We start from the raw sequence: 26570 nt of genomic DNA, 5'->3' as shown, positions 1-26570 counted from the left end.
ACCTTTGGACTGGCTTTCTAACAGGAGAGGGGAGATGAGTGTGTTGAAACAGCCTTCCTTGAACTACCACTCCTTGAGATGGCGCTGGACTCATAATTAAATAATTGGTTCTGTTGGGTAGTGGGGAAATGGCCATCGCGTGCGGGGCTTCACTGGGAACGATATGAGTGAGGCACATACATCAGGGCTGAGTCCAACAACAGCTGAAGTATTCATTTTTATTCCAGTACATTTCAGGGTTGCGTGACTGCTAATGCTGCGCTTGGCGAGAGTAATTCTCACAACTTCTAATTCCCAACATCCGACATCCGAAAAGAAAAGCTCCCCTCGAGTTGAAATTCCCTCTAGGGATAGTCTTTTTAACTACCGGTGCATCTTGACCAGCTCCCTAGTTCACTGATCAGGGAGTCGGCCATTTTAAGGGCGGTTTCAATCGCGGAATACTTCGCTCCCAAAACAAATCCCACAATGCACTGCAAAAACCAGGGAGCATCGCTGCTCACTATGTTCCCTTACTAGGAACGATGTCATGTTTGAAAAAGCAACTTAATAAATAAAATAGGAACATGGAGACTTTTTTCTCAAAATGTTCCAAATGTCATACCAATAATTTAAAAAAAAATTATTAGTTAATTAAAAACAGTTAAATAGTCATCTTTTCCACAGTAAAAGCAAAAATTGTTCAGGGAAAAGGCTACTTGCAGGATTATTTATTTATTTTTTGCACCAAACTAGATTTCATTTACCAGATGTACACAGTCTACAATATTAATGCCTGTTTACACTACACTTTTAACGACGAAAATAAATAATCCGGTGCAATAAACGTGCACAATAATAAATTGGTTTTATCACGTTGCATTATTTACATGACGTACCATTTCTTAGAAAGGACTCTGGCAGCTCAGCTGAAATCGCTGAATAAATGAGATCACAGCAAGGTACGGAAAACTGCTTATAGGTTAATGAGGATCAAACCCTAGCTTACTGTTGGATAGGTGGTGGTTGTTTTTTTTGCATTGTCCTCAGAATATATAATCTTTGCCAATTCCTACCCATCCAGCTGTCTCCTATCAGCTACAAACCAGGGAGAGTGAAGGTTAACATACGCTTCCTCCAACACACATGAAGCCAGCCAACTGCATCTTCTCCAACCGCAGTGTCAAAAGGCGGCAGAAACGCTTGACTGCCAGGCTCCTGAGCAAACTGCGATACAGGATTGCTGCTTATACTGTAACAGGGTCTCTCAGAAACTCACTTGCTGCATGGATAACGCTGTATTTCTATCAATGTGTGAATGCAGGGCATTTCGGGAAACATGTGAACACTTCTTCACACAAGTTTGTTTGAAACAAACAAAAACAATCATTTGAAAACTCAATTCACCCTGTACTACATTGAAAACATATCGTTAACACATGATTTGATGTTTCACTTTGTGGATTTCATTTATTTTTGAAAATAAACACTCATTTCAAAGCTGATGACTGCAACACACTCCAAAAAAAAAGTTGGGACAGTCGACTGTTTAGCACTGTGTACCATCAGCCTTTCTTTTAATAACACTTAAGTGTTTGGGCGCCGAGTGAAGACACCAGTTGGTGAAGTTTAGCAAGCGGAATTTTCCCCCATTCATCCATTATGCATTTCTTCAGCTGTGCAACTGTACGAGGCCTTCGTTGCCTTATTTTGAGCTTCATAATGCGGCACATGTTCTCAATCGGAGACAGGTCAGGACTGCAGCAGGTCATGCTAGCACCTGCACTCTACTTACGCAACCACGTGCTTGTAACCCGGGCAGAATGTGGTTTAGCGTTGTCTTGCTCTGGATGGCAGCACATGTTGCTCCAAGATGCGTACATATCTTTCTGCATTAATGCTGCCCTCACAGATGTGCAAGTTACCCATGCCATGGGCACTGACACACCCCTGTACCATGACAGACGCTGGCTTTTGGACCTGATGCTGAGAACAGCTTGGATCGTCCTTTTGCTCTTTGGCCCGGAGAACACGACGTCTGTTTTGTCCGAAATTTGAAATGTCGACTCGTCAGACCACAAAACATGATTCCACTGTGATACTGTCCAACTCGGATGAGACCGAGCCCGGAGAAGTCTGCGGTGCTTCTGGACAGTGTTGATGTATGGCTTCTGCTTTGCATAGTATAACTTAACTTGCATCTGTGGATGCAGCGGCGAATGGTGTTGAGTGACAAAGGTTTACCAAAGTATTCCCGAGCCCATGTCAGGATCTCCATTACAGACTCATGACGTTTTTTAAGACAGTGACGTCTGAAGGATCGGACATCACACGCATTCAGAAGTGGTTTTCGGCCTTGCCCTTTAAACACCGAGATTTAACCGGATTCCTTGAATCTTTTAATGATATTGTGCACTGTAGAAGGTGAAATGCCCAAAATCCTACCGATCTGTCTTTGGGGAATGTTGTTCTCAATGTGTTGGATTATTCACTGATGCATCTATTGGCAGATTGCTGAGCCTCGACCCATCCTTGCTCTTGAAGGACTAGGCCTTTTTTCGGAGGCTCCTTATATACTACGATTAGACAACTGCCTCACCTGTTTCACATCACCTTCTTATCTTGTCACATCGCTATTAGTCCTAAATTGCCCCGTCCCAAGTTTTTTGGAACATGTTGCATGCATCAACTTCAAAATAAATGTTTATCTAAAAACAAAAAACAAAAAAAAAAACTATGCAGTCGATTAGGTAAAACATCAAATATATTGTCTTTATACGTTTTTCGTTTAAATAAAAGTCAAAGTACATTTACAAATATTTTTATTCGCATTTCCCATACTGTCCCTGCTTTTTCAGAATTGGGGTTGTAGATCAATAAAAGGAATTTAACCTGACGGAATTCATCTGCGATTATTTCAGCGCTGACGTTAGCGAGAACAGATCGGGCGAGTGATTAAAATGCTGTGACTGTCTTTAAAATGTTGATAATCAAACTGAGGACTCATTTTCTACTGCGAACATGTCATTTCTTTAATACGTGGCAGTAATGAGGTTTCAGATTAGACCAGGATGCAAACAGAGGAAGGCAGGGCGTCTTGGACGCCAATGGAAGTGGAATGAAAGCTTTAAATTCTCCTTATTTTTTTCCACCACACTTTAACAAGCTTTAACTTTACCTCTAGTATGAATGCATTCAAAGGAAAAAAAATATTTCAGTTGTCAGAAATAAACATAGCAGGAAATGCCCAACTCAGGCTGTGTAAAACGCTCTCCCAGGAGAACGTTTGCGTTTGTAATTCTGCATAATTTTACACTTAATCCAAGGGATGCCACTAAAACGCCACATTATTCATCATCTTAGTGACCGAAGCTGACCTCTGTAAGCTTCAGGTGCTAAATTATACGAGGCAAAGTTTCAGCCATCCAGACAAATTGTGTCCCATGTTTAAGAGCAGGTTCTTGGTCATTCATGTCAGTAAACATCAGATGGATTTACATCCTAAAAAGACATAAAAAGACTGGTTTGAAACATATGGTAAATCTGATCCAAGGCCCAATCCGATCCAGCATTACAGGGCAGAACTGACAAGACTGTGCGATCACTTCACCAGGCAAAGCCAATAAATCATTAATAAGTTGGGAATAAATTAAATAATAAAGCATAATATACAGTCATTAACGATATTGATTTGTAAACCTAGATGGAATACTTCCAGTACTTGGCCAGCTTCTTAAATTACAGCTCTGTGCCGACAAACCACTTAAACAGCATTAACCCTCTGATCACACTGCACATGGAGCCGATACCTGGGCTTGCCCGTTCCCATTCTGGTCAGGGGCTTGAAATGATTTGGCCGCCGTTCGTACGTCTTCATAGGCTCCATGAGGTCAAAGTGCCTCAGAGGGGGCGCCTGCTGAGAGAGAAAGAAAAAAAATAATAAAGAAGAACGTCAGCGTGATGAAGGAATGCGCTAGGTATGACAATAGGGTTGTTACGGTGCCAGTCTCGCAGCTACCTCATCTCTGATTGTTACAAAACACTGCGTGAAATGCATTTCTGTCCTCTTAGCGCACCACTTTTCCTCACAGCTACTCTCCACTTCATTTTATAACGACCAAATTCTACTGATGCAATAGATTTTATGGAAATGCCGTCCTCAAAAAACTTTTTCGGTAAAGATTTTGATGCGTCCTGTGTTGGGGTGGGGACAAACTTTCGAAACCGAAACAAAACCAGGCAGAGTTTAAAAGCAGAACAAAAACAAAAAAACAAAAAGTTGAGACAGGTTTTACGTCAGATGTCAGGTTTTAGGTCACAAGTGGTTATAATAAAAGTCAAACATTATATTAACAAGTAGAACTGGACAGGGGATAACCTCTGCCGACAAACAAGCCTAATCTTTAATACGTTATTCATTTGTATGCCTCAAATACCTTTAAAATATACTTCAAACAGGAAAGAGGAGAATCTCGGATGAACGCATGGAAAATAACTGCAAATTATTACTACAGATCTCCTCCGGGAACAATACTTATAAGTCCAGAAGAATTAGAGGATTTGTTCTTTGTGTTTCATTTCGGTTTCTGTTATATTAACCACGATATTTAAAGGTTATTGTACCATGAAGGATGGGAGAACAACAATCCCAGGCAGAGCAGGGAAATAAATATTGCATATGAACACATTTATTATAACCAGCTTTCATGCACCTTGGGCATATTTATATGAGATAATATTGAGCAAAACAGCTCAGAGGTGGAGGAAAAATCTGTTACTATCATCAGCAGAAAAACCGCCTTCCTCATGGAAACCGTCAGAAGATAAGGTGCGCAGTGCAAAGCTATAATAATTCCAGTAGGAGTAAGTATAGAGGTAGGGAGGACCTAACTGATAGAGCTTGGGACAAAGCAAAAAAAGAAAAAAAGGACTGGAGGGTTAAGGAGAAAAACAGCACACAATATTAAGTGCATGTGAATACCTTCACCCCTTCAGGGGAAAGTTCCTGCTGCCCACCCACTTGATCCATGGTCACCAGGGAAGGACTGAGGAGCAAACACAGACAGACATGAGTGAAATAAGCAACAGAGACGGTGCTTAATTTGCTGAAGAATCTGCTGCACACACAACAGCATGAGGAAACATTGGCCCATATCTAACTGGCTCATGATGGTCTGTTGAAGGTCAGTGTGGGGGAGCATGGGCAGATTTATACTTGCTGTTAACGACGTGGAAGCAAGATGGCTGCCGTGCATATCCTGCGGTCGTGACTCATCTGTGTGGTGCAATGCCGATGTTAAGAACTGAGGCTGTATAAAACCATGTCACACCGACTTCGTTTACATGGACAGCAATAATCTAATTATTGACCTTATTCTGAATAAGACAATGTTGTGATTACGGTGTTTACATGAGTTCCTTTTAGAATATTCCTTTCATGTTCAGGTTTTACATGTTATAGAACACAGCGCGATTAACGTCACACGTCATTACGTCCCCGCCCCACGCCGTCCGACGTTCCCTCCAGAATTTCACGTATCGACATACAGCTCGTCTTCGTTATGGTACCGTATACAGTTCTGGGTGTTTCAAGTGCAGTTAATTATTTATCATGTTATACGTGCAAATAGACCTTAAAATGTCTAAAAAGCTTGAAGCCGTGGGTTGCGTCCCAAACCGTGTACTTACCTACTATACAGTAGCTGAAATACATGTATTTTGCCTACTAGCCTATATAGTTATAGCAGGCAAGTTCGGGATTTGGGACGCAGCCGTGCTCTCTTGTTTGCCGTCAAACGGTTGAGCGCTGCCGTGTGTGTACGTGTCCTGTCGCACCATGCGGTGAAAACTCCCACACGACGTTAATAGTGTGATTAAGGTGTGTACATGTCTGCAATACACGTCGATAACGTGACTAAAACAGGAATACTCCACACGTCTTAATTCCATTCGTGTTTACTTCGAGTATGACTTTAGTCAGATTAAGGTAATCAGTAATCGCTGTTTACATGCTAGTTTCTTAATCGGATTAATATCGGATTATTGTTGTCCATGTAAACATACTGACTAATCCGACCGAATAAACAAACTAACGTTGTGCTCAAATCCCATACTTGTATGTTGTTCTAGACCGTTACTTACTACCAAACACTTTAAAACGGTTTTCCTATTACGACTCATTTTTGAATTTTAAAAACCTCTTAAACGTACTGAAAGCTCAGTTTTGAGCCTTTTCTAGATTAGTAAACAGTTTTGAAGGTACGGTGATCATGACGACGGTCACAATGACAGCAGAAAAGTTTCAAGAGAAACTGAGCTCGTCATCGTGTTGAACGTTAAATTAAACATCACAATTCGAAACCAGATGCACACGGATGTCTTGGCTCTGATGTGCCATCTAGTGAATGCTGCATTTAATCCTCTAGAGCAGGGGTGTCCAATCTTATCTACAAAGGGCCGGTGTGGATGCAGGTTTTCATTCCAACCAAACAGGAGCCACACCTGATTCCACCTGTTTAATCAATTGATCTTGTTTTTCAACAGACTCGGGTGTGGCTTCTGCTTGGTTGGAATGAAAACCTGCACCCACCCCGGCCCTTTCCGGATAAGATTGGACACCCCTGCTCTAGATGAATACAGAATATGCAGGCGAGCATGTGAACAATGTCGCTTGCGCAGCAGCCGCCTGCACGCGCACACACGTGGTCAACGAATACAGTATTTGATGCCATTCAGTAAACTGCGTACTGAAGCGGCGTAAAGTCTTCCGTCTGTTGTTGTGTACTGACAGGTCCTATATTGACTCTAAACGCCTTGTGTGTTTGTGTGCATAAAAGAAATACTTAGTTTAGACTAGATGTGAAGTTCATCAGTAACCTGCATTCAGAAGAGACCCCCCCCCCCCCCCCCAACATTTACAGTTACGGTCGGAAGTTGATTTACATGATTTAAATCTCTGGTTCATGATTTCTTTATCTAATATCAAAGTATAATGACAACTTGTGACCTATTTTTTCTACCGGTGGAATGTTCAGGAATAAAACGCCCTATGAATCTAATAAACATCTGAAGTATTAATGTTCACGTTTAAATAAGGAGCTGAATATTTGGAATAGCTGTACCGTATGTACAAATAGGTCCACGACATTCATCCATATTCGCAAACTGAAATTAACACATACACATCACTCTGACAACCCCCCCCCGAACCCCAATATGGCGACATTCGTGTGGAAACTGTCCTGACATTGCAGCTTCATTCTCGTGCGCGTGTTTACTGACTGAAGCTCCAGCAGCCCTGAATACTGAAACAAGTGCTTACTCGTTCCTCCTCTCCTCTTGATGGGCAGCGGAGAGGGAAAAACTCCAGCTCTGCTTGAACCCTCCATCTCTGCTGGCTTCTGATCTATCGAGAGCTTAGACAGATACAGAAAAGATGAATATCATAATGGCAAAATAAGGGCACAGACTTGCAGATCTACGGTGAAAGCCCAGACACACTGAGGTGTGCTTTATATGTCAAACCACATGATTTGGTTGTTCAGTAGAAAATGAGCACAGATGGCATCTCAGTCTGATTTGTTAATCAAAAGCAGTCGTCTTCTATATGTATATATATCCATATCGATCTATCCATCCATCTATTCTATGTCTATATAAGACGATTATATCTTTCTCCTTTTAAAGGATGCCCATGTTTTGTTTTCACACCAGCGCTGCTAAATTCTCAAATCTGATTGGTCGCTTCAAATCACAGGTTTTGCTCAATGCTATGTCACAGTTGCTGCAACTTTAGATAGTGGATAACCCACATAAACATTAAAAATGTCTGCAATTGTTGAGCTGGTGAAGTTTTCTTTGAGGAGACATTTACTTAACAATTTTACAAATCTGAAACAAAATCATTCAGAATGTTTTTTTTTGGTTTGCCCTCTCTTCAAGAGAGAGAAAAACAGACAGAACATGTGATCAACTTTTCACATTCAACATAACTAAACTAATAAAAATAAATCAATGAACCCCACCCAATTGTTGATCGTTTTCCTATAATGACATGCCTCCCAAGTGTCTTATTCCATACGCAACACAGTTTATTTTTATTGCACAGCTAGCTAACCCTACATCTCAACCCTGGATTACCTGTAGCCCACCTACTTTTTTACAATAGTCTAAGTAGGTGGGTTAGTCATTTGAAAGATTTCCAGCCATTCCCACCCATGTTCACAAAGCTCCGCCCCCAGGAACTACAGTGGCCTGTAGGGAGGCCCATCCAAACACAAGCAAGCATTCAGGACCAGAAGTCAGTTTTCCAAATGGGTATTCTCAGCCACATAATACTTTTATCCTGAGGTCATGCCTTAAAATCATGTTCTACATATTGATTACTAGCAAGGAATAAAAATAAATAAATAAATTCACCTATTGCACCTTTAACTGATGCTCTATTACTGTATCCACAGCGTGACCTACCTATACGCAAGTTAAAATGTAGCGATGCCAGAGAACGAACAGTTACGGCAAAAGAACTGAACCACGTCATGTTTCACCACAATTGTGAACGTCAACATCAAACATTTACCAACATGGTATATCAAATTACGTCATCGTATATTGACGATAGCTACGCTTCCATCCAAGGATTATTGGATGCAAAAAAAAAAACAAACACAAAAAAAAGTGTCACATGACAGAATTTATCCATCTTCTGGGAGTAAAACACTGTTCGTGCCATCCAGCGCACCTTAAACCTGTGGCACGTGTACCAAGGAATTTTCTTCAGCACAGCATATACACATCGATTGACTGTCATTTTACTAACCCTGAAAGTTCCCCCACTACTCTGTACTCAGCGCAGGTTGCCAGCTTGAACAGGGGGATTGCAATCCACTTTCGGGTCGGTGGCAACCTGCGCAACATCAGGACCAATTAATTGGCACAACCTCTCAAACGTTGGGCCGTGACATCCTAAAATATTGCAGCCAGAGACTTTCTGTGAAGTGTCTCTCCACCACTACCTCTCAGACCCATGGGCTTCTTCGCATAAGGGCCGTTACTTTGAGCCCCGTCAGACGGCCGACTGCTCCGTTCTGACGTCTCTTCATATTTCATAAAATTGCTCATTACTTGTGAAATTAAAAGGACAGTAAGCTCAGCAATTTCAATGTCTCCATTTCACCAAGCTCTGGAGGTACACAACTCGCGATATACACAACATTATGTATGGAAACAGCTCAAGGGCAGATTTCTTTTGCGTAAAACCAAAACTTATGCGACAATTTGTGTGTGTTTTGATTTTTTTTTTATATATATATAAAGATGACGTCCATACACACCAGTTTATCGGGAGACAGCTAATTTTACGCACCGTTTTTTTTTCACGCATTTTCACTTTGTCGATAACAGAAAAGTGGAAAAAGTGTATGGAAACTTGGCTATTGGGATATATAGACTGAACTGCACACTTCAACATTTGGGGCTATATTATAAATATGCACGTACATATGTATCCATGTACGTATCTATGGTTATATGTAGTCACTGAAGGCTATATTAGTATTAAGAACATCTACACAACTTTACTAAAAAGGTTGATGAATTAGATCCACTATTAGTTAGTCATGTGCAGTAAAAACCATTACTACAGACAGCCCGGATACTCATCGACCAATGTGTGTGGTTCAGCAGGAGGTGGGATTCAGAAGCTAGTTTCAGCACTGAGGTATCATTACGTTTAAACAGAATGAAAACGTTTGCATAAGTCAAAAAGGAGTAGGTTTTTTTTCCCCTACTTCGGATAATTTGGGACACTGAAACACTAATAGCGCAGACACACGAAATCTGCTTCTCCAGAGCAAGCGGACTTCTGATTAGTCCACATCTTCTCTTTTTTTCTTTGTCCATTATTGGGCACAAGACCATCTCTGACCATATTATTATTAATATTATTAGGGTGATGGAGCATTCTCACTACAAGTGTGCCAGGCCCAATGCATGACATCCCATTATACTACAGGACTCAAAGACATTTTTAAAAACCCATTTCTTCCACTAAATGTCTCATCAGGGCACATGTACAGCGATGTCACATCCCAGTTCTTTGTCTTGACTTGTCTTAATCTAAGGATCAGTGCAATTCTCAGGAAAATACAACAACTGAACATTTAAAGAGACCAAATATGACCAACATCTCTGTAGACTTTAGCTAGGTCATGGAGCAGCGTATAGGCGCATTAAAGAAAGCAGCAGAAGTGGTGATTACTAGTATAACACTGGCAGATTAAATTACAGCAGGAATATAAAGCATGTTTAAAGAAAAAAAAAGTTTTTGAAAATTTTATATGATATTAGATGACCGGCTTATGGAGTGCAGACAAAGCTACAGCTAGTTAGCCATCCGTCCTGGACCTTAAATTATACACATAGAAACATATAACTATGTTTAAAACATTAAAAAACAACGCGACGTGCATTAAATGACATTTAAGCTACAGCACATTTTAATAAATACATCTTTTCAGTGTTTTGTGTGGCGCTTTAGCTACATTCCTAGTTACTAGGCCTTTATTACAGCTGATTGGGAGCTAGCTTTAGCTTGATATCCAGCATTTAGCTAATCTACTTGCTGGGGTGTTGTTGTGTTTGTTTTTTAAATGAGCAATGAGATGAGAATTCGCCTTATTATTTCCCTTTTTCTTTTCTTTTTTTTAAAAAAAGAAGAAGATTTGTTCGTGCATGTGTGTTCATGTTAGCGAGGAAGTTCAGCAAGAGCACTAGCACTGTATGGAAGCTAGCTGGATAACTGTCATAGCCCGGACCTCAGGCGTTTTCAAAATAATTAATAAATAAATAAAAATAAAACCAAAACGAAACAAGCGGTACTCCACCTGGGAAATAGTGGTGCATTCAAAGGGTGCGTGTCACATAACCTGCGTTGCTCACACTTTGTGGGAACGGATGCACCTTTTGGAGCTGTAGTTACTAAGAAAGCTGAACGCAAACAATCAATGGCCACCCCGCTGACTAGCCGAGCTAGCATATGCATACACGTTAGCTTAGCATGCTAATGCTAGCTCCACGTACAGCTAGCTTTACAGACAAAACAGCCCAACACCGGACCGTATAAAAAATGCATATACGTTTCTCCTGGAACACAACAACAAACTATGTGTAGCTCATTAGATATGTCTGGAGTGATATTTAGCTATAGTAACTACTGACCTTCGATAAAAACGCTCTTCTTGTGAGCCATGTTTATTCCATGTTGTTGCCGATTGAGGCTGTTTGTGTCTCTCTGAGCCACACCGATATTGCTGAGGGAAAACTGACCAAGTGCCGAGCAGCGACACGGCGTCAATAAGTCACATTTCAAGAAAAAAAAAGTCAGCATTTTAGTTACAATAAGAACAAAAATGTCTGAATGACTACATTTCATCACTCTTTGGTCAGTTACCTTCATGAAGAATTAAAAATATTGTATTGACTAGTTCCAGAAATGCTATTTACATACTTAATACTACTGGTGGGAAATATTAATATAACTTAATAATATTTGGTAAGGTAATGTGTACATTTTTTTGTTGTTGTAATTTTTATTTTAATCCAGACACCTGTGGACACCTCACCACCATATGTGCATTTTATAATAATAATAATAATAATAATAATAATAATGATGATGAGTCTTTATTGGTCACCTGTACATTACAGCATTGTGAAACTCTTTTCTTCACATACCCCAGCATACCAGGAAGTTGAGGTCAGAGCACAGGGTCAGACATGATACAGCACCCCTGGAGTAGAGGGGGTTAAGGGCCTTGCTCAAGGGCCCAACAGTGGCAGCTTGGCTGCACCGGGGTTTGAACCCCCGACTTTCCGATCAGTAACCCAGAGCCTGGCAGTGCTGGGGCTTGAACGCCTGATCTTCCAATCAGTAACCGTCAAGCCACCACTGCCCAACATCCCATTCCAGATTTATTCCCTCTTTGCTGTTATAATACCCTCCATTCTTCTGGGAAAGGCTTTCCACTAGATTTTGAAGCGTGGCTGTGGGGTCATTCAACCACAAGAACATTAGTGAGGTCATGCAATGACGTCGGGCAAGCAGGCAGGAATTCCAGTTCACCAAGCACAAAAGTAGATGTTCAGTGGGGTTGACGTCAGGGATCTGTGCAGAATACTTGAGCTCTTCCAGTCTTGCCAAACCAAGCGTTTGTGCAGCTTGCATGGGGCATTGTCATGCTGGAACAGGTTTGGCCTCAACTCCTTAATTCCAGCGAAGGGAAAATCGTAATTCTACAGCATACAAAGACACAACTGTGTGCTTCCAACATTGGGGCAGCAGTTTTGGGAAGACACACACATATAGGTGTGATGGTCAGGTATCTAAAAACCTAAATATAGTGTATACTCTATTAAAATAATCTTCCTGAAAAATCCATCTTAGTCTGACCAGTTACCAGCTGCTGGTAAATGCTCATTAAAAAAGGAAAGAGTTTCTGAATTACCACTAACTTTTGACCAGTTATCGTAAGAAAATAACACAACAGTATCGCAGAAGTTAGACATTTTAAGATCCTTAATTGTTCCATTTACTCTAGTAATAAGGAAACTGGAAAACAAGTTATCAATTGGCAAAGCCCACCAGTTTTTGTTTTTTTTTTTTTTGGCAACCGGTAGCTAGTAGAACAACTTGGGTTTTAGAGACTAAAATAATCCACCAAACCACGGCTTCTGGTAGCAGCTAGAATCTGCAAGTAAAATTTGACTTAATAGGTGGAGACAGAAAAACAAATACCTGTGGTGCAACATCCAAAAAGTTGAGTAAAAATAAAAAGACCAGTATGAAAGGTCCACTCTGTCAAAACCATGCAATCCACAAACTCCACTTCCCAGAACCCACTGCCAATAGCAGGTCCCAAGTACCGAACTTTTGATCACACGCACTGGTTCCCAATCACACACACTCATACACACACTTTAAAAGAAACTCTCACCCTCATGAACTCTGTGAAGTAAAACGCTCAGTTTGTTTGCTCGTCTGACTTTTATCAAGGTGTTTAACATTGTGCAATATTCCTCCAGATACCTGACTTTTTGGTTTTGTGTCCTGTCTGTTGCACAATGTGTTCTGTTTGTTGGTTGCCTGACCTGTACCCCTTTTTTTTTTACTTTAATCTTCCCTGATGTTTTGGATTGTTGTCCATCTTTCAATGAAAAGACTCTTGACTGCTTTTTTTCAGTCTCAGCCCTCCAGTTCATGATGGATTATTTTGATGATAACATGGGTGCAGCAGAGACCCTGACTGATGGCATGCACTTACAGCACATGGTCAGCTGATGGGAGAACAGCAGCAGTGGCTCATTGACCTGGATGCCAAAGTTAATCTTCTCTCTCAAGCACTTGCCTCCACTGCTGATGCTTTAGCCAGATAAGTTTGCAGGTGATGCATCTTGGTGTAAAGGATTCTTATTGCAGTGTTCTCTGTTTTGTGCTAAAATTGTCTTAAACATGCTGGGTCTTCCTCTGCCATCACTTTTCAAGCTCCATTTTGTCACAGATTGCTGTATCATATTGAATATGCAAATTGAACTAAACACTTGTTATCCAACTTCTCTGTTAGCTACCACATATGGAATAAAATGCAGTTGTGTGTGTGGGTTTTTTATTTTATTTTATTTTATTTTATTTACTTTCCTGTGACAAAACATCCTGAAGTTTATTATTCCGCTTTTTTACAACAGCAATTTTTTTCCACCAATTCCAGTTATTAAATTTTACTAAAGAGACTTCTTAACTGTTGGTTACATGTTGTGGAATGTCCACAAAAGAAGCTAGTTCATGCCCTCACTTACATGCTAGCCGCTTTCCCTTACCTGACTCTCTTTATTCTCTATCAGATCTTTAAAAAATGTTGTTTTTAAACCACAGCCATGGCAAACCACAAAAAGCACATTCATTACGTCTTAGATTATGTTGAGCATCCATCATACAAGTCCCTGTGAATGTTACTATAGAAATGTTAACATATTAGAACAAGCACATTAATATAAACCTGTAATTAATCAGAGCTGCTGTTGTAGAAAATTAATCAACACCTTTGTGACCAATTAGATTTAAGAATTAAACAGCACTGTGGTATAAATAAAAATATCTACATGAGGTTTTTAATGACATCAAACTTGGAGGACGGTGGAGAGCATAGACCACATACATCTCAGACCACATGCATTACTTTCTTGAGAGGACAGGTCAATGGAGTGCATGTCTATCTCAGCCTTGCGTTTTGTACATAAAAGGACATTTTGAAACGAATTCGACAATTGTTTGGCTAAAATTTAAGGGCAGATATGCTTTTTTTTCCCTTTCTTTCTTTTTTTTTAAGCTAAGAGACACAAAGATTAGAACTTAATATCTGGAGCTGCCGTGTGATCTTTGCACAGGGAATGTTTTCCCCACAAGGGGATGCCAGAAGCTTGCTTTCTGCAAATGCTTTATGGCTCCACCTTGACACTGGGTGATATGTGGCCAAAAAAATTAAAGCAGCAGACTATTTCACTGCAAAAACGATTTCATAGCAAGTAGAGATATATTGAATAAAGGAAAAGTTATCTAATATTTCTTCATTGTGAAATTATAACAAATCTAAACCCATAATGCATATTTCTAGATATAGAAATACATGCTTGAAATACGTTTCTGACAATAGTATAACTTCAAATGAGTAAAGTCAATGAATAGGTTTAATAGACTCATATATATATATATATATATATATATATATATTCTTAATTGCTGAATGTGTTGTTTTTTTGCAGAGAAAATAAATGGTATTTTCTGACCCCAAATACTGATATAATATACAATCTGTATATTATACTGCTTGTACATTTCTGCTCACAATGACAGTGGCAGTCTTTATCATCAGTCATATGGTTGTAGACATATTTCAGACCCTGGTAATGCTGTCAGGTCGTAATTGCTTTATGGTCACGAATAGAAACTGCGTGAGAAAAGACAAATAGCTCCAAATTAAAAAAAAAAAAGAAGGAGTCACCTGACAATTTAACTCCACCCTTACTTGAGTAACTTCAGTTCAGAATTGTTCATTATGTTCAGACTCCCACACCTACCAGACGAAATGGGCAAGTTTAAGTATACTTACTATTTTCTTTTAACTCTGAGCTTCATTTCAGTTCTGTTTTATGTGAACAGAGAAACAGAGGATGAAAAATATATCTATGCCAAGCCTCAAGATTCTTCTAAGCCAGAAATGAAACCACGGCTGGACACTGAAGAAAACGGGAGATGTGAGGGCAAGATCCACACAAGCCCGATGCCACCGAAGCTGACGCTCAGACAGTATGCCAGAAAGAAGCTTGTTTATGACATGTGCAGCACAAAAACCATATTGGACACCAGAAGCAAATGGCAGACATTTGACCAAATTCCCAAGTGGGAGTTGCACAATTTGCTTGTAGACGACCGGCATGGAATAATCTACTGCTATGTTCCAAAAGTTGCCTGCACTGCATGGAAACGGATCATAATTGTTCTGAGTGAGAGCCTGAAGGTGCATGGTGTACCTTACAGGGACCCTGCAGACGTCCCCATCGAAGATGTTCATGGATCCTCTCTACAGCACCTTAACCAATACCCGAAGGTAGTGATAAAACAAAAACTTCAGACATACAAAAAGTTCATATTTGTCAGAGATCCATTTGTTAGACTGATTTCAGCCTACAGAGATAAGTTACAAAGCCCAAATCAGATATATTATGAAACAATAGGGATGGACATATTACGCACATTTGGAAATGTCTCTAATCCGCCAGCATCAGTAGAGAAAGCCCATGCTGATGGCATTGTTCCTTCTTTCTACAACTTTATCCATTATATACTGAGCCTCCCAGCAGGCAACGACACAGCATTTGATGAACATTGGCGACAAACAATTAACTTGTGCCATCCCTGCCTGATTAATTATGACTTTATCGGGAAGATGGAAACCATCGAGGAAGATGCTGCTCAACTGCTACGAATTCTCCATGTTGATAACATTGTCGACTTTAAACCATGGGTCAAAAGTAAAACAGACCCACGTGAGATTATGACCTGGTTTGCCAACATCCCCTTGGAGTGGAGGAGGAAACTCTACAAACTTTATGAGGAAGACTTCAGACTGTTTGGATATGAAAATCATGAACACCTAGACGATCTCCATCTTGAAAACATCATCTAAATTGTTTGTTGTGTTCTGTAGTATGACTGTTTGTTCATTTGTTGGGGAATCTTGTGCTAGGACTTGACGTTGGTAACTTAGTCCCCTTTACTGACTTGAATGGCATGGGTGTTATGGTGATGGAAAATATTATTCCTTGTTTTCACATTACAGTTGATCTGTTTTAAGCTTCATCTTAATATGCCAACAGTCTATGCAGAAAATGTTTCTTGTTGCGTTACGTGAAATGAGGTCCAAAGATGCTAGCAGAGACCATTTTATGTTGTACTTAACCTTTTCACCTGATACTATTTTGTCAAGCCAGGTTTTGTGATGGATTTTTTTCTGTGGATTTATGCCTCACTAGAATTTTCATTAGTAGAACAAGCTCAATATTCACTCACCCCTTTCTTTATCAGATTCCTTTCTGAAAGGATATTGCTATTTCTAGAGGAGCTTTTGTTCCAAACTTATAAAATGTATCACTTGTCTATCCTTTAATGGTGTTTCCAGTAGCTCATGGTTCAGTAGTACATGGCTAAGTAAGTACTAAGGAAGTAAATAATATTTATTATTATTATTATTATCTGTGGAACTATATTAGTGAATAGTACAACCCCAATTCTAAAAAAGTCGTGACGCTGTGTAAAATGTAAATAAAAACAGAATGCAATGATTTGTCTCATAAACCACTTCACAATAGACTTCACTTTATTCACAATAGAACATGTTCGCTATGTCTGTAATGTAAGACACCTAAGACAGTGCTACAGGGAGACAGAAAGGACAGCTGATTAAAAATAGCAGTAGTTGAAACTGCCAGTTTTATCACTATTTATCTGTAAAATAAATAAATTGAAAAAATCATGTCCATACAGCATTTAATGTCATAAACACCTTCAAACAGATTTGTCAGAGAACAGCTGTTCGAATTTACAGGAAAATAAAGCTGTGTGTCGTCAGCGTAACAGTGATATGCTAAGTTGTGTTTCTGAATGATGTGACCAAGAGGAACAAAAGAGGTCCCAAAATGGAACCATGAGGAACACCATAAGAGATCTGTGCATAAGATGAGAAACGATTTCATACAGAAAAAGTTCTCTCCTTAAGTTAAGAGGCAAAACACTTCAACACAGGTCCCTGAAACCAAGCCACATGATTAAGTTCCTTTAAAATGATGTCATGATCTACTATATCAAAGGCTGCACTTAAAATCCAGCAGGATTATAATACAGCAGGAACCACAGTCAAGAGAGAGTAAAATGTCATTGGTAACCTTTAACAAAGCAGACTCAGTACTATTTAGTTCCCTAAAACTAGACTGAAATGTTTCAAAAATGTTCAAAGTACTCATGTAAGAAGAGTTCTGAGAATAAAAAACTTTTTCCAAGACTTTTGAAATGGAAGATAGTTTGGAGATGGGTCTGTAACTATTCAGAGTGTGTTGGTCAAGATGATGCCTTTGTAACAATTGCTGGAAAACAGCATGTTTAAACGCAACTAGTAAAACTCCATTTTATAGGGCGCTATTAATAATAGCATTAACAACCAGACTTAAAACTGGAAAAGCCTCCTTAAAAGGCTTGTGAAGTTGAAACAAGTTGAAACTTATGTAGAGAGCTCTGATACGACAGTGTTTCTAAGAGAACAGAGCTATAGGGTGGTATGATAGACCTTGTGTCCTCAACTTTATGAATAAAATTATTTGCAAACTGGTCACATAGGACAGTAGAAGTCTCTAAAGGGCCACTTGAAGTGGGATTTAAAAAGGCATTAATTGTACTAAAGAATACCCTTTGGCCTTTGTGCATTTTGTCCAATTAAATCTGACATATATTTGAGCTGTGCTTCTTTAACAGAGCATAAGAACTCCCTAAGAATTTCATAAGACACCTGTAGCTTATCTTTTTTTCCATTCGCGCTCGGCGTGCCTACACTCCTGTCTAAGGTAACAGGTGGACCCATTTAGCCAGGGCTGGACTTTATGCATCATTTTGTGTGTTTGAGACCTAAGGGGGGTGACTGAGTCCAAGGTAGCAATGCAAGTACTGTTAAAAAGACCAACCAATTCATCAGGATTGACACAAGAGGATATAACTTTCACAGCATTTGTCAGTTGAGTAGATATATAGACATCCTTGAAAAGCCTGGCAGTAGTGGGATTGAAACATCTGGAACAACACGGTGGGTGATAAGATTTGGACATAGGACATGACAGCACAGATTAAAAAACAACTGGACAATGATCAGAAATAGCGGCATCACTTATTTCAAGGCAGGGTACACCATGGACAGGGTGCCAATCCATCGCATACACATTCACACACCCATTCATACACTACGGACAATTTGGACATGCCAATCAGCCTACCATGCATGTCTTTGGACTGGGGGAGGAACCCGGAGTACCACACAGCACGGGGAGAATATGCAAACTCCATACACAGGGCAGCGGTGGGAATCGAACCACCAAATCTGGAGGTGTGAAACGAACGTGCTAAATCTCGCATTAACATGTTATAATAATATTTATTTTAATCCTAGGCTTTATTTCTAAACAGATATGATTTCTGTACATATCTCTGTTATGCCATGCCTACTGTATGCTATGTTATTTAATGAGGAGGTGTGTACTAATTATGATCAATTTGCACAGGAAAAGCAATCTGTGTATATATTACAGAGATAGAAGTGTCTTGCATGATTGCCCCCCATAAACACACACACACACACACACACACACACACACACACATATATATATATATATATATATATATATATATATATATATATATATATATATATATATATATGTATAGGATAGGAATGAAGAACAAGGCTGTGTGATGGAATATAAAGAAAGCTTGACCAACATGCCAATTTGGACGGGTTATATATTACCTGGAATTGTTTATTTTCAGCCATTTTATATATGGTTAAATACAGTGTAATCTTTCCAGCTGCATGTGCACACAGTCCATAAAGAATTAATGACATTACAGATTCAGATGGGACTAAAATGCCATATTTATAAATGCCAGATATGCTTTGAAATCTGTTGATGGGAATGCTAACAAGTCTGAATTCATATATTTCAGTATTTGGCTGTACTTTTAACCCAATTATATTATGTAATACATAACATGATCTCCTCTCCTCCAAATCTGGTCTTTTAACTGTCCCTCAGACTCATTTACATAGTATGGGTGATAGGGCATCTTATTCTCCAAAACTGTGGAACTCACTACCATCTGAGGAGCCCAGTCTTTTAGTGTATTTAAATCTTTGCTCAAAACTTCTTTATTTAACATAGCTTTTACTTGATGACTTTGTTTTTTTGTTATTTATTTGTTATTACTATAACTATACTATTACTACAGTTAATAATAAAATACAATTCAATATTAATAACAATATTATTAATATTGAATTGTATTTTATTATTAACTGTTTTTGATACATGCATATATACTTTGTTTTATGCCATTTCTTTTCTTTTCTTATGTAAAGCACCATGAGAGGCCTTTTTGAAGGCGCTATATAAAATTAAGTGTTATTTTACAAATCCTGAAAAGTCGACAAATGGACATGGAAATTAAACTGTGCTTACATTAGATAAGGTCACTGCTTTAACCTTAGCACGTACGTCCACTGCGTCCATGTTTATATTCATATAGATAAAGCAATATTTATTTCTAATATATTTCTAATATTTATTTTTTTTAATGTACAACTTTTTCATTCAGGTTTTTTATATTCGCTGTATGGAAAAATCTTTTATTAAAATATTTTTTAAATAAAAACCACAGCAGATTACACAGATGACCCTCCCCAATTCTCCGGGCTTGGGACCAGTACTGAGAGTGCACTGGCTCCAGTGGCTGGGGTTGGTTACCTGACCAAGAATCAGTGTAGTGGTGAGAGCATCGCATGCTAGTCCTAGTCCAACAGGAAACCACTGAATGGAAAAACCTGTTTGATCTATAATGTTTCCAGAGAAACCTTCTCGCTTCGAGAGCAATTATGAAATTACTTTTAAAGATAATGTGCCTACTCAGAAACGTTCAAAGAGTATGCCATTGAATTCATTATGTGGGATAGATGTCTGTTTAACAGGAGGTAATCTGACAGGATATCTGAGAGGATTTTTAAACCAAATCAATAGATGTTCACATCTTAACTGCTAAAACTGTCATTATCTATCTGGCCAACAAAACTTGACAGGATTCTGAGGTGATTTCTAAATTTAAAAAATGATATATATGTTAAAAAAAGGAAAAGAGAAAAATTTGAGGTAAAAGTTTTCTGATGTTTTATTTAAACCCTTAAAGTAGTGTTTCCAAAATCCTTACCAATTCAGTGGGTTTTCCACATTTCACTTGACATGTAATGCACTTTTTTCACTCTTTACAGTTGGTATGTTGTAGTGCTGGATGTTACGCTCTCTTTTAACATCACCAGTAAAGTAAATGGTAAGTAAGGTAAGGTAGAATTCTAATGATGTCCTCAGACTTCTCATAGTTACTAGGTGCTATAAATAACGTAACCATTAACGTAACCATTCTTATCCTTCTTACCAAAGAACAGGCCATTTATGAGTTCAGCTGTGCACATTTGTATTCAAACGTCAGGCATAACTACACACTTGCGCATATGGGGTGTGTCTCTGTTACGCATAATTCTGAAACGGAACAATTTTTTCTTGTGTAATATCGGCTTTAGGGTGGAGCAGTATTATATCCAGTGCCAGTGTCTGATGGTTCACTGTAACCACAATATTTCGGTCTTTTGGACAATGTAAATAGACTCTAAATTGTGGAATGGCACTCGAAGGCAAAAATAAACAGATATAACGTATACCTATTTAATTTTGCTTTCAGATGCCATTCCACAATTTGGAGTCTGTTTACATTGTGCTAAAGATTGAAAAAACTGGCTGGTGCTGGTTAAGGAGCTTGATCATGACAGAGCTAAGTGCAGGGAATCTGGGTCTGCTGGCTCCATGTTGGCCAGATTGTTCTGTTATAACCAACAAGTGATTTGGGACTCAGAAGCAGAACACAGACTAAAGGTTAAGTGTGTTTCTGAAGGGTACTGAGAGTAGGGGTGTGTGGGGAAGATGTATGGCTCAGTGCACCTGTTGTGGCCAGGACTCAAACTCAGGTCCACATTGTGAGTGTTGGATTATCTGTCTGTGCACCACAGGGGAGGGGGAGCATGGTGGAGTGCAAGTGTGGCTTTGTGTCTCCAGCAAGGCCGGGGCATGAACTCAGGTTGGTGGTATGAGAGTCATACACTCAGTGTTACATGAAGAAAGTCACTAGGCAACAACAAGCTGTATATAAATGAGGAAGAGGCCTAATCATGATACTGCACTGGTAGCCGGAACAATCTGCTGATGAGTGGCTGAAGAACCGGGGTTTATATACACTGCCATCCTAAGAGGAGATGGGAAGCAGGTGTGTTCACTTGTTCAGCAAGTGCTTCAAGTGGTTTCCCCAAATTCAACTGAAAATGCAACTTGTAATGATTTCTCCAGTTTCAAAATTATTCAACCCAATGATGTCCAATCATTATAAGTTGCATTTTCAGTTGAATTTGGGGAAACCACTTGAAGCATTCGTTGTGTTGAACTATTTCAATTGCTTTTGTTTAATTTGTTCATTGCAAACAGCTGAAAGTCTGTAAATTTTGACAATAAACCTGATTGGCAATGGGAGTTGAATCATTTTGATTGCAACTGGATATAGGCACAAGATGGACCTTACACAACAAATATTTTTGCCTTTTTTTGCTTCACTTGCTCTCTGTGACTTCAGCAATACCGTTCAATTTCAAATTCTTTATTTTCTAGAAATGGAAATGTCATTCTCCAAAGAATGTTGCCAGATGAGTTGAACTAATCTACAAGCTGATCTACACTGAATGTAAACCACAAAACACTGTTAATTTAATGACCCCAAATACTGCAATTTATATATTATACTTCTTATATACATTTCTCAATAACATTGCCAGTCTTTATCATCAGTCATATGGGGGTGGACAGGGCCATTACTGGCCATTTTGGCACCCTAGGCAAGATTCTTTGTGGACCCTAGTGATAGAGTCTGAGGTGACAAGGATGGAGGACAAGCATTATAAGATGAAGGCTTTGGAAGGCGTTGTTGGCAGAAACATCAGCATGGCAGCATGAGTCGATCTTGGCACAAAGCTACACAAAGTACCCTAGTGAGATCAACAAAACAGTCTCTGCCCTGATATAGCGATGTAGTCCAGTAGAACCAAGACTGTGTTCCTCCTCGAGCTAACTGTCCCATGGGAGGCAGGAATAGAAGCTGCCTTTGAGAGGAAGAGGCTGAATTACTCGGATCTAGTCATTGAGTGTAAGGAGGCTGGCTGGAGAACGATCATCTACCCGGTAGAATTAGGATACTGTGGCTTCGTTGGAGCATCAACTTTTTGCCTCCTAAGGGATATGGTAACTTGAGTAACTTGAGCAAACCAGTGGAAGGTCCTGAAAGACCTGGCTGAAGAGGCCAAGAAAAGCTCTGGGTGAGGAAAAAGGAGAAGTGTGGGATTAGTAACACCTAACCCAAGTCTAGTTGCAGGGGGTGGCAGGGAAATGTCCCTGCCACTGCTCTGCCACCAGGAGACGCTCAGGGAATAAAGAGGCAAAATGTTGTTGAGCGGTCTTGCCTGACTGATGACCCTGCAGCTGACCTATGCCATATGATACCAGTGGCACTGAGCATTCATTAACAGTGCCAGAGGGGCTTCTCACAGCCTTAGTCATTGAGAAAGTCTTTATAGCTCTGGTTGTGTTAGGCAAGCATGCCTGAGTGGTATTAGATGCAAGAGGAAAACCATGTGGAACCAGTGGTACTGAGCATGCATTAACAGTGCCAGTGGGTCTTGTCACAGTCTTAGTCACTGGGGAGACCTATATGGTTTTGGTTGCATTAGGCATGCTGGTTAGGCTGAAGGAAGAGAAGTAATCCTATGGGCACCAGAAGAGGTGCCAGATCAACGTCTACCTGTGTAATCAATGTACCATCCAATGTGGAACACCATAAAATGTGGGAAAACACTTCTTTATTTTAGAAATAACGCCACTAAATTACATTACATTATAGCATTAGGCAGACACCCTTATCCAGAGCAACTTACAATTCTCTCTTTTATACAACTGAGCAGTTGAGGGTTAAGGGCCTTGCTCAAGGGCTCAAGTGGTGGGATTTGAACTCAACCTTCCGATCAGAAGTCCAACGTCCTTAACCGCTAAACTACCACTGTCCCATTAGTATTATAAATCAAGAATGAATATTTTCACATACCTAAATGCGTGTAAACATATACTGCATATTAAACATCAGGAGAAAAACAGGTAACCAACTTAAATTCAACAAGTAAAATTACTTTAACACATACATTTTTTAAAGAGATAAATCAACTCAAACCATAAAGACCAATACTTATCATCATGTCTTTATTGCTATTCGATAAAATAACTATACACATCCATTTACAATGTTGTTTACCTGTTACATCCCTTTAACGGGTAAACAACTAAAATGGTTCAAAACAAATTAACATTTGCACATTCGTGCTCTTTTGGATAGCTTTAAATGTCAATAAATCATAAGACAGCTGCCCGTAAATATCTCTGTTTTTGCTCATCATGGCCAGGCCGTTGAGACGGTACTGTGCCATTCCAGATCTCAGGTATGTTTTAATGAGCTTCAGTTTTGAGCTCCTCTCTGCGCTAGCCTTTTACACTAGCCTATTTCTGCACTTGCTATTCAGATATGACTGACCACTGCTAGTCAAGGCGTCACTCAGTGTTGCAGACTGTTGACATTTCTCCTGGTTGGGGAAGCAGATGAGCACTCCAAACTTGCTTTCAACTTAACTTAGGGTCTCAAATTGCTCATGCAGTGATTCAATGCAAACATCCACAACATTATTGAACAAACCTATATTTGTTTAATTGTATTAAAGGGCTCATCGGGAGACTCATAAGAGACGTAATGTGTCGCTGTGCCAAATATGCAAACCAATGATGATCGCTTGGACGAACCCCTAACAGAAGAAGCCGAAAGAACAACAACTGCTTTTGTAATGAGTTTGAAATCTATCTTTGAGAAGATCTTACAACAATAACAGTAAAGACTGTTTTTTTTTTTTTTTTTTAAGAATAGACCAGCCAGCTTCTTTTCACTTTTCCCCCCATTCTGTAATTTCCTGAAAAAGAAATGATGGTGACAACGTCTGGAAAATGTACATGCTCACAGAAATATCACCCATTCTAGACAGCAGCAGTATTTCATATAAGAAAAACAAAACACACACCTGCTTTAATCTGGCATCAGTGTTAAGGTTGTGGCTGTCCCTAAGGTGCATGTGTCTTCACCTACAGTTTTAATCAGACGTGGCATGGGCACATTTCATTTAAACCTTTCTGAAATTATTCCATATATAAAATGGATTGTAATACTTATTAAAAAGAATGCCAAAGCTGTAAACAAGAAGAGAAGAAAACACTCACAATAAGGGCTGAGGCTTGCCTTTTTTGCTTCTGGTTCTCCTCCTGCAGTAGCATCTGCCTTTTTTGAGTGCATCTGTCATGATAGTTTGTATCATGAATATAAAACACTACAGCATAAATATCATGTCACAGCAAACCAGTGACTACCTTTCCCATCCTGCACTGCGGCCTACAAACGTGGACGCCATGGACTGCAATTCCCAGAACACTCACATTCATGCTAATCATGCACACCTGCATCAAATTCAGAGAACTCACAACAAGAATATAAAAAGACTGTTTGAACACAATGACTTCGCGTAGAATTGAGTGTTCTCACCCTACCAAGTGATCGTTTCCATAGTTATTGTTCTCGATTCCTGGTTATTGACTTTGTTTCTCGTTTCTTGTTTTGTGTTTTGCCTCGCCCTGTTTATGCCCATTTGCTGATCGGCTGACCTTTTGCATATTTTTGGACCACACTTTGGATTATGGGTTTGGAATTGTCTGCCCATATCTCCTTTAATACGACTCTTATCTGCATTTGCATCCGTCCTCAACTCCATAACGTGACATAATACTATGCCTCCAACACGGATGCAGCTGGAGAGCGAGGAGAGCATCACAGCAGTGTACATTGGGATATCTGGCCACCCTTCATATCAGTTCAGTTTCCCCAGTGGACTGCCATAGACCACCCGGAGACGAATTTTGGATTGTGTGACTACCCGAGGCAGTTCTTGTTCCACAGCCAAATGCATTTTTCGAGCCTGGCGACCCCCAAGCTGACAAGAGACAGTGGCTTGGGCTCATTGTGTCCCGCTTTTATGGCCCGGCCCATGAATCTGGCCATGAACATCTGGCCAGTACAGGGTCCAGTGCCCTCAATAATGTAACTCAGTTTGCGGAACTATTCTTGAAGGAGTTTGGGCATCCAGGGCAGAGCAACAACCTGGATCAACTTTTGAGGGGAGTCAGTGTTACGAACAAGCCTGACCTGCCATTCCACACCTATTATAAGTGGATTGACACAGCAGCCTCCACAGCTCAGCTTTAGCCCCCGGCCGACAGGGTAGTGGTGGAGGTGACGCCTACCTGTAAGACCGAGGGCTGTGGTAAAGAGGCCCAGCTACAGTATCCCACATGTAGGAAACTTGGGATCCATGGATCATATTTCTGCTCTCAGGGATGTTTCAAGAGCAGCTGGTGTACTCACAAATGGCTCCACAAGAGAGCACCTGCTGAGCTCCAGCCGAAGGTCAATGAAGCGACCTCATCTCCAGAGCTCCAACCTGAGACCCACGAGGTGGTCTATTCAATTCAATTCAATTTTATTTGTATAGCGCTTTTTACAATAGACATTGTCTCAAAGCAGCTTTACAGAAATATCAACATGGTATACAGATATTAAAGGTGCGAATTTATCCCAACTGAGCAAGCCACTGAGTGGCGACGGTGGCAAGGAAAAACTCCCTAAGATGTTTTAAGAGGAAGAAACCTTGAGAGGAACCCGACTCAGAAGGGAACCCATCCTCATCTGGGTAACAACAGATAGTGTGAAAAAGTTCATTATGGATTTATATGAAGTCTGTATGGCCTTAGGAGCAGCCGTAGTCCAGCAGTCTGGAATTAGAGAAGATTTGAGCTCCATCCAGAGGCAGAAAGGATCTGGATCTCTAGTATCTCCATAAATTCATGTGGGGCTCGGCGAAAGGAGAGAGGGAGAAAAAAGATTATTATGACTGCGAAGTAGTAGAACAGAATCTAGTCAGGGTAGGCTTGAGTAAACAAATACGTTTTAAGCCTAGACTTAAACACTGAGACTGTGTCTGAGTCCCGAACACT

General features: G+C 39.9%; 2 protein-coding genes across 9 annotated transcripts in view; one reads left to right on the top strand and one right to left on the bottom strand.

The window, feature by feature from the left end:
* senp6a (SUMO specific peptidase 6a) overlaps positions 1 to 11345 on the bottom strand; it is a 28748-nt gene extending 17403 nt beyond the window's left edge. The window contains exons 1-5 of one of the 8 annotated variants that reach the window (XM_053645517.1): positions 11197 to 11345; positions 7301 to 7394; positions 4961 to 5024; positions 3789 to 3892; positions 3 to 152 (exon numbers count right to left, since the gene is read on the bottom strand). In XM_053645517.1, coding sequence (XP_053501492.1) covers positions 3 to 152; positions 3789 to 3892; positions 4961 to 5024; positions 7301 to 7394; positions 11197 to 11227 — 443 coding nt within the window. In that variant the 5' untranslated portion in view covers positions 11228 to 11345. Of the gene's footprint in view, positions 1 to 2; positions 3481 to 3788; positions 3896 to 4960; positions 5025 to 7300; positions 7395 to 10862; positions 10979 to 11196 lie in introns of those variants that run through there. The other 7 variants (XM_053645502.1, XM_053645525.1, XM_053645510.1 and 4 more) reach the window with 7 other exon arrangements.
* A 3434-nt stretch (positions 11346 to 14779) lies between these two features.
* On the top strand, positions 14780 to 17625 carry LOC128620462 (carbohydrate sulfotransferase 12-like). Its single transcript, XM_053645490.1, has one exon. The coding sequence runs from the start codon at positions 15087 to 15089 to the stop codon at positions 16215 to 16217; it is 1131 nt and encodes a 376-aa protein (XP_053501465.1). The 5' UTR covers positions 14780 to 15086; the 3' UTR covers positions 16218 to 17625.
* Positions 17626 to 26570: the final 8945 nt, after the last annotated feature.

Source organism: Ictalurus furcatus, chromosome 2 (genome assembly GCF_023375685.1).
Source record: "Ictalurus furcatus strain D&B chromosome 2, Billie_1.0, whole genome shotgun sequence".
In the NCBI taxonomy this organism is placed as follows: Eukaryota; Metazoa; Chordata; class Actinopteri; order Siluriformes; family Ictaluridae; genus Ictalurus; species Ictalurus furcatus.
The sequence above is the reverse complement of the archived record's forward strand: the minus strand, read 5'-3'. Positions and strand labels throughout refer to the sequence as shown.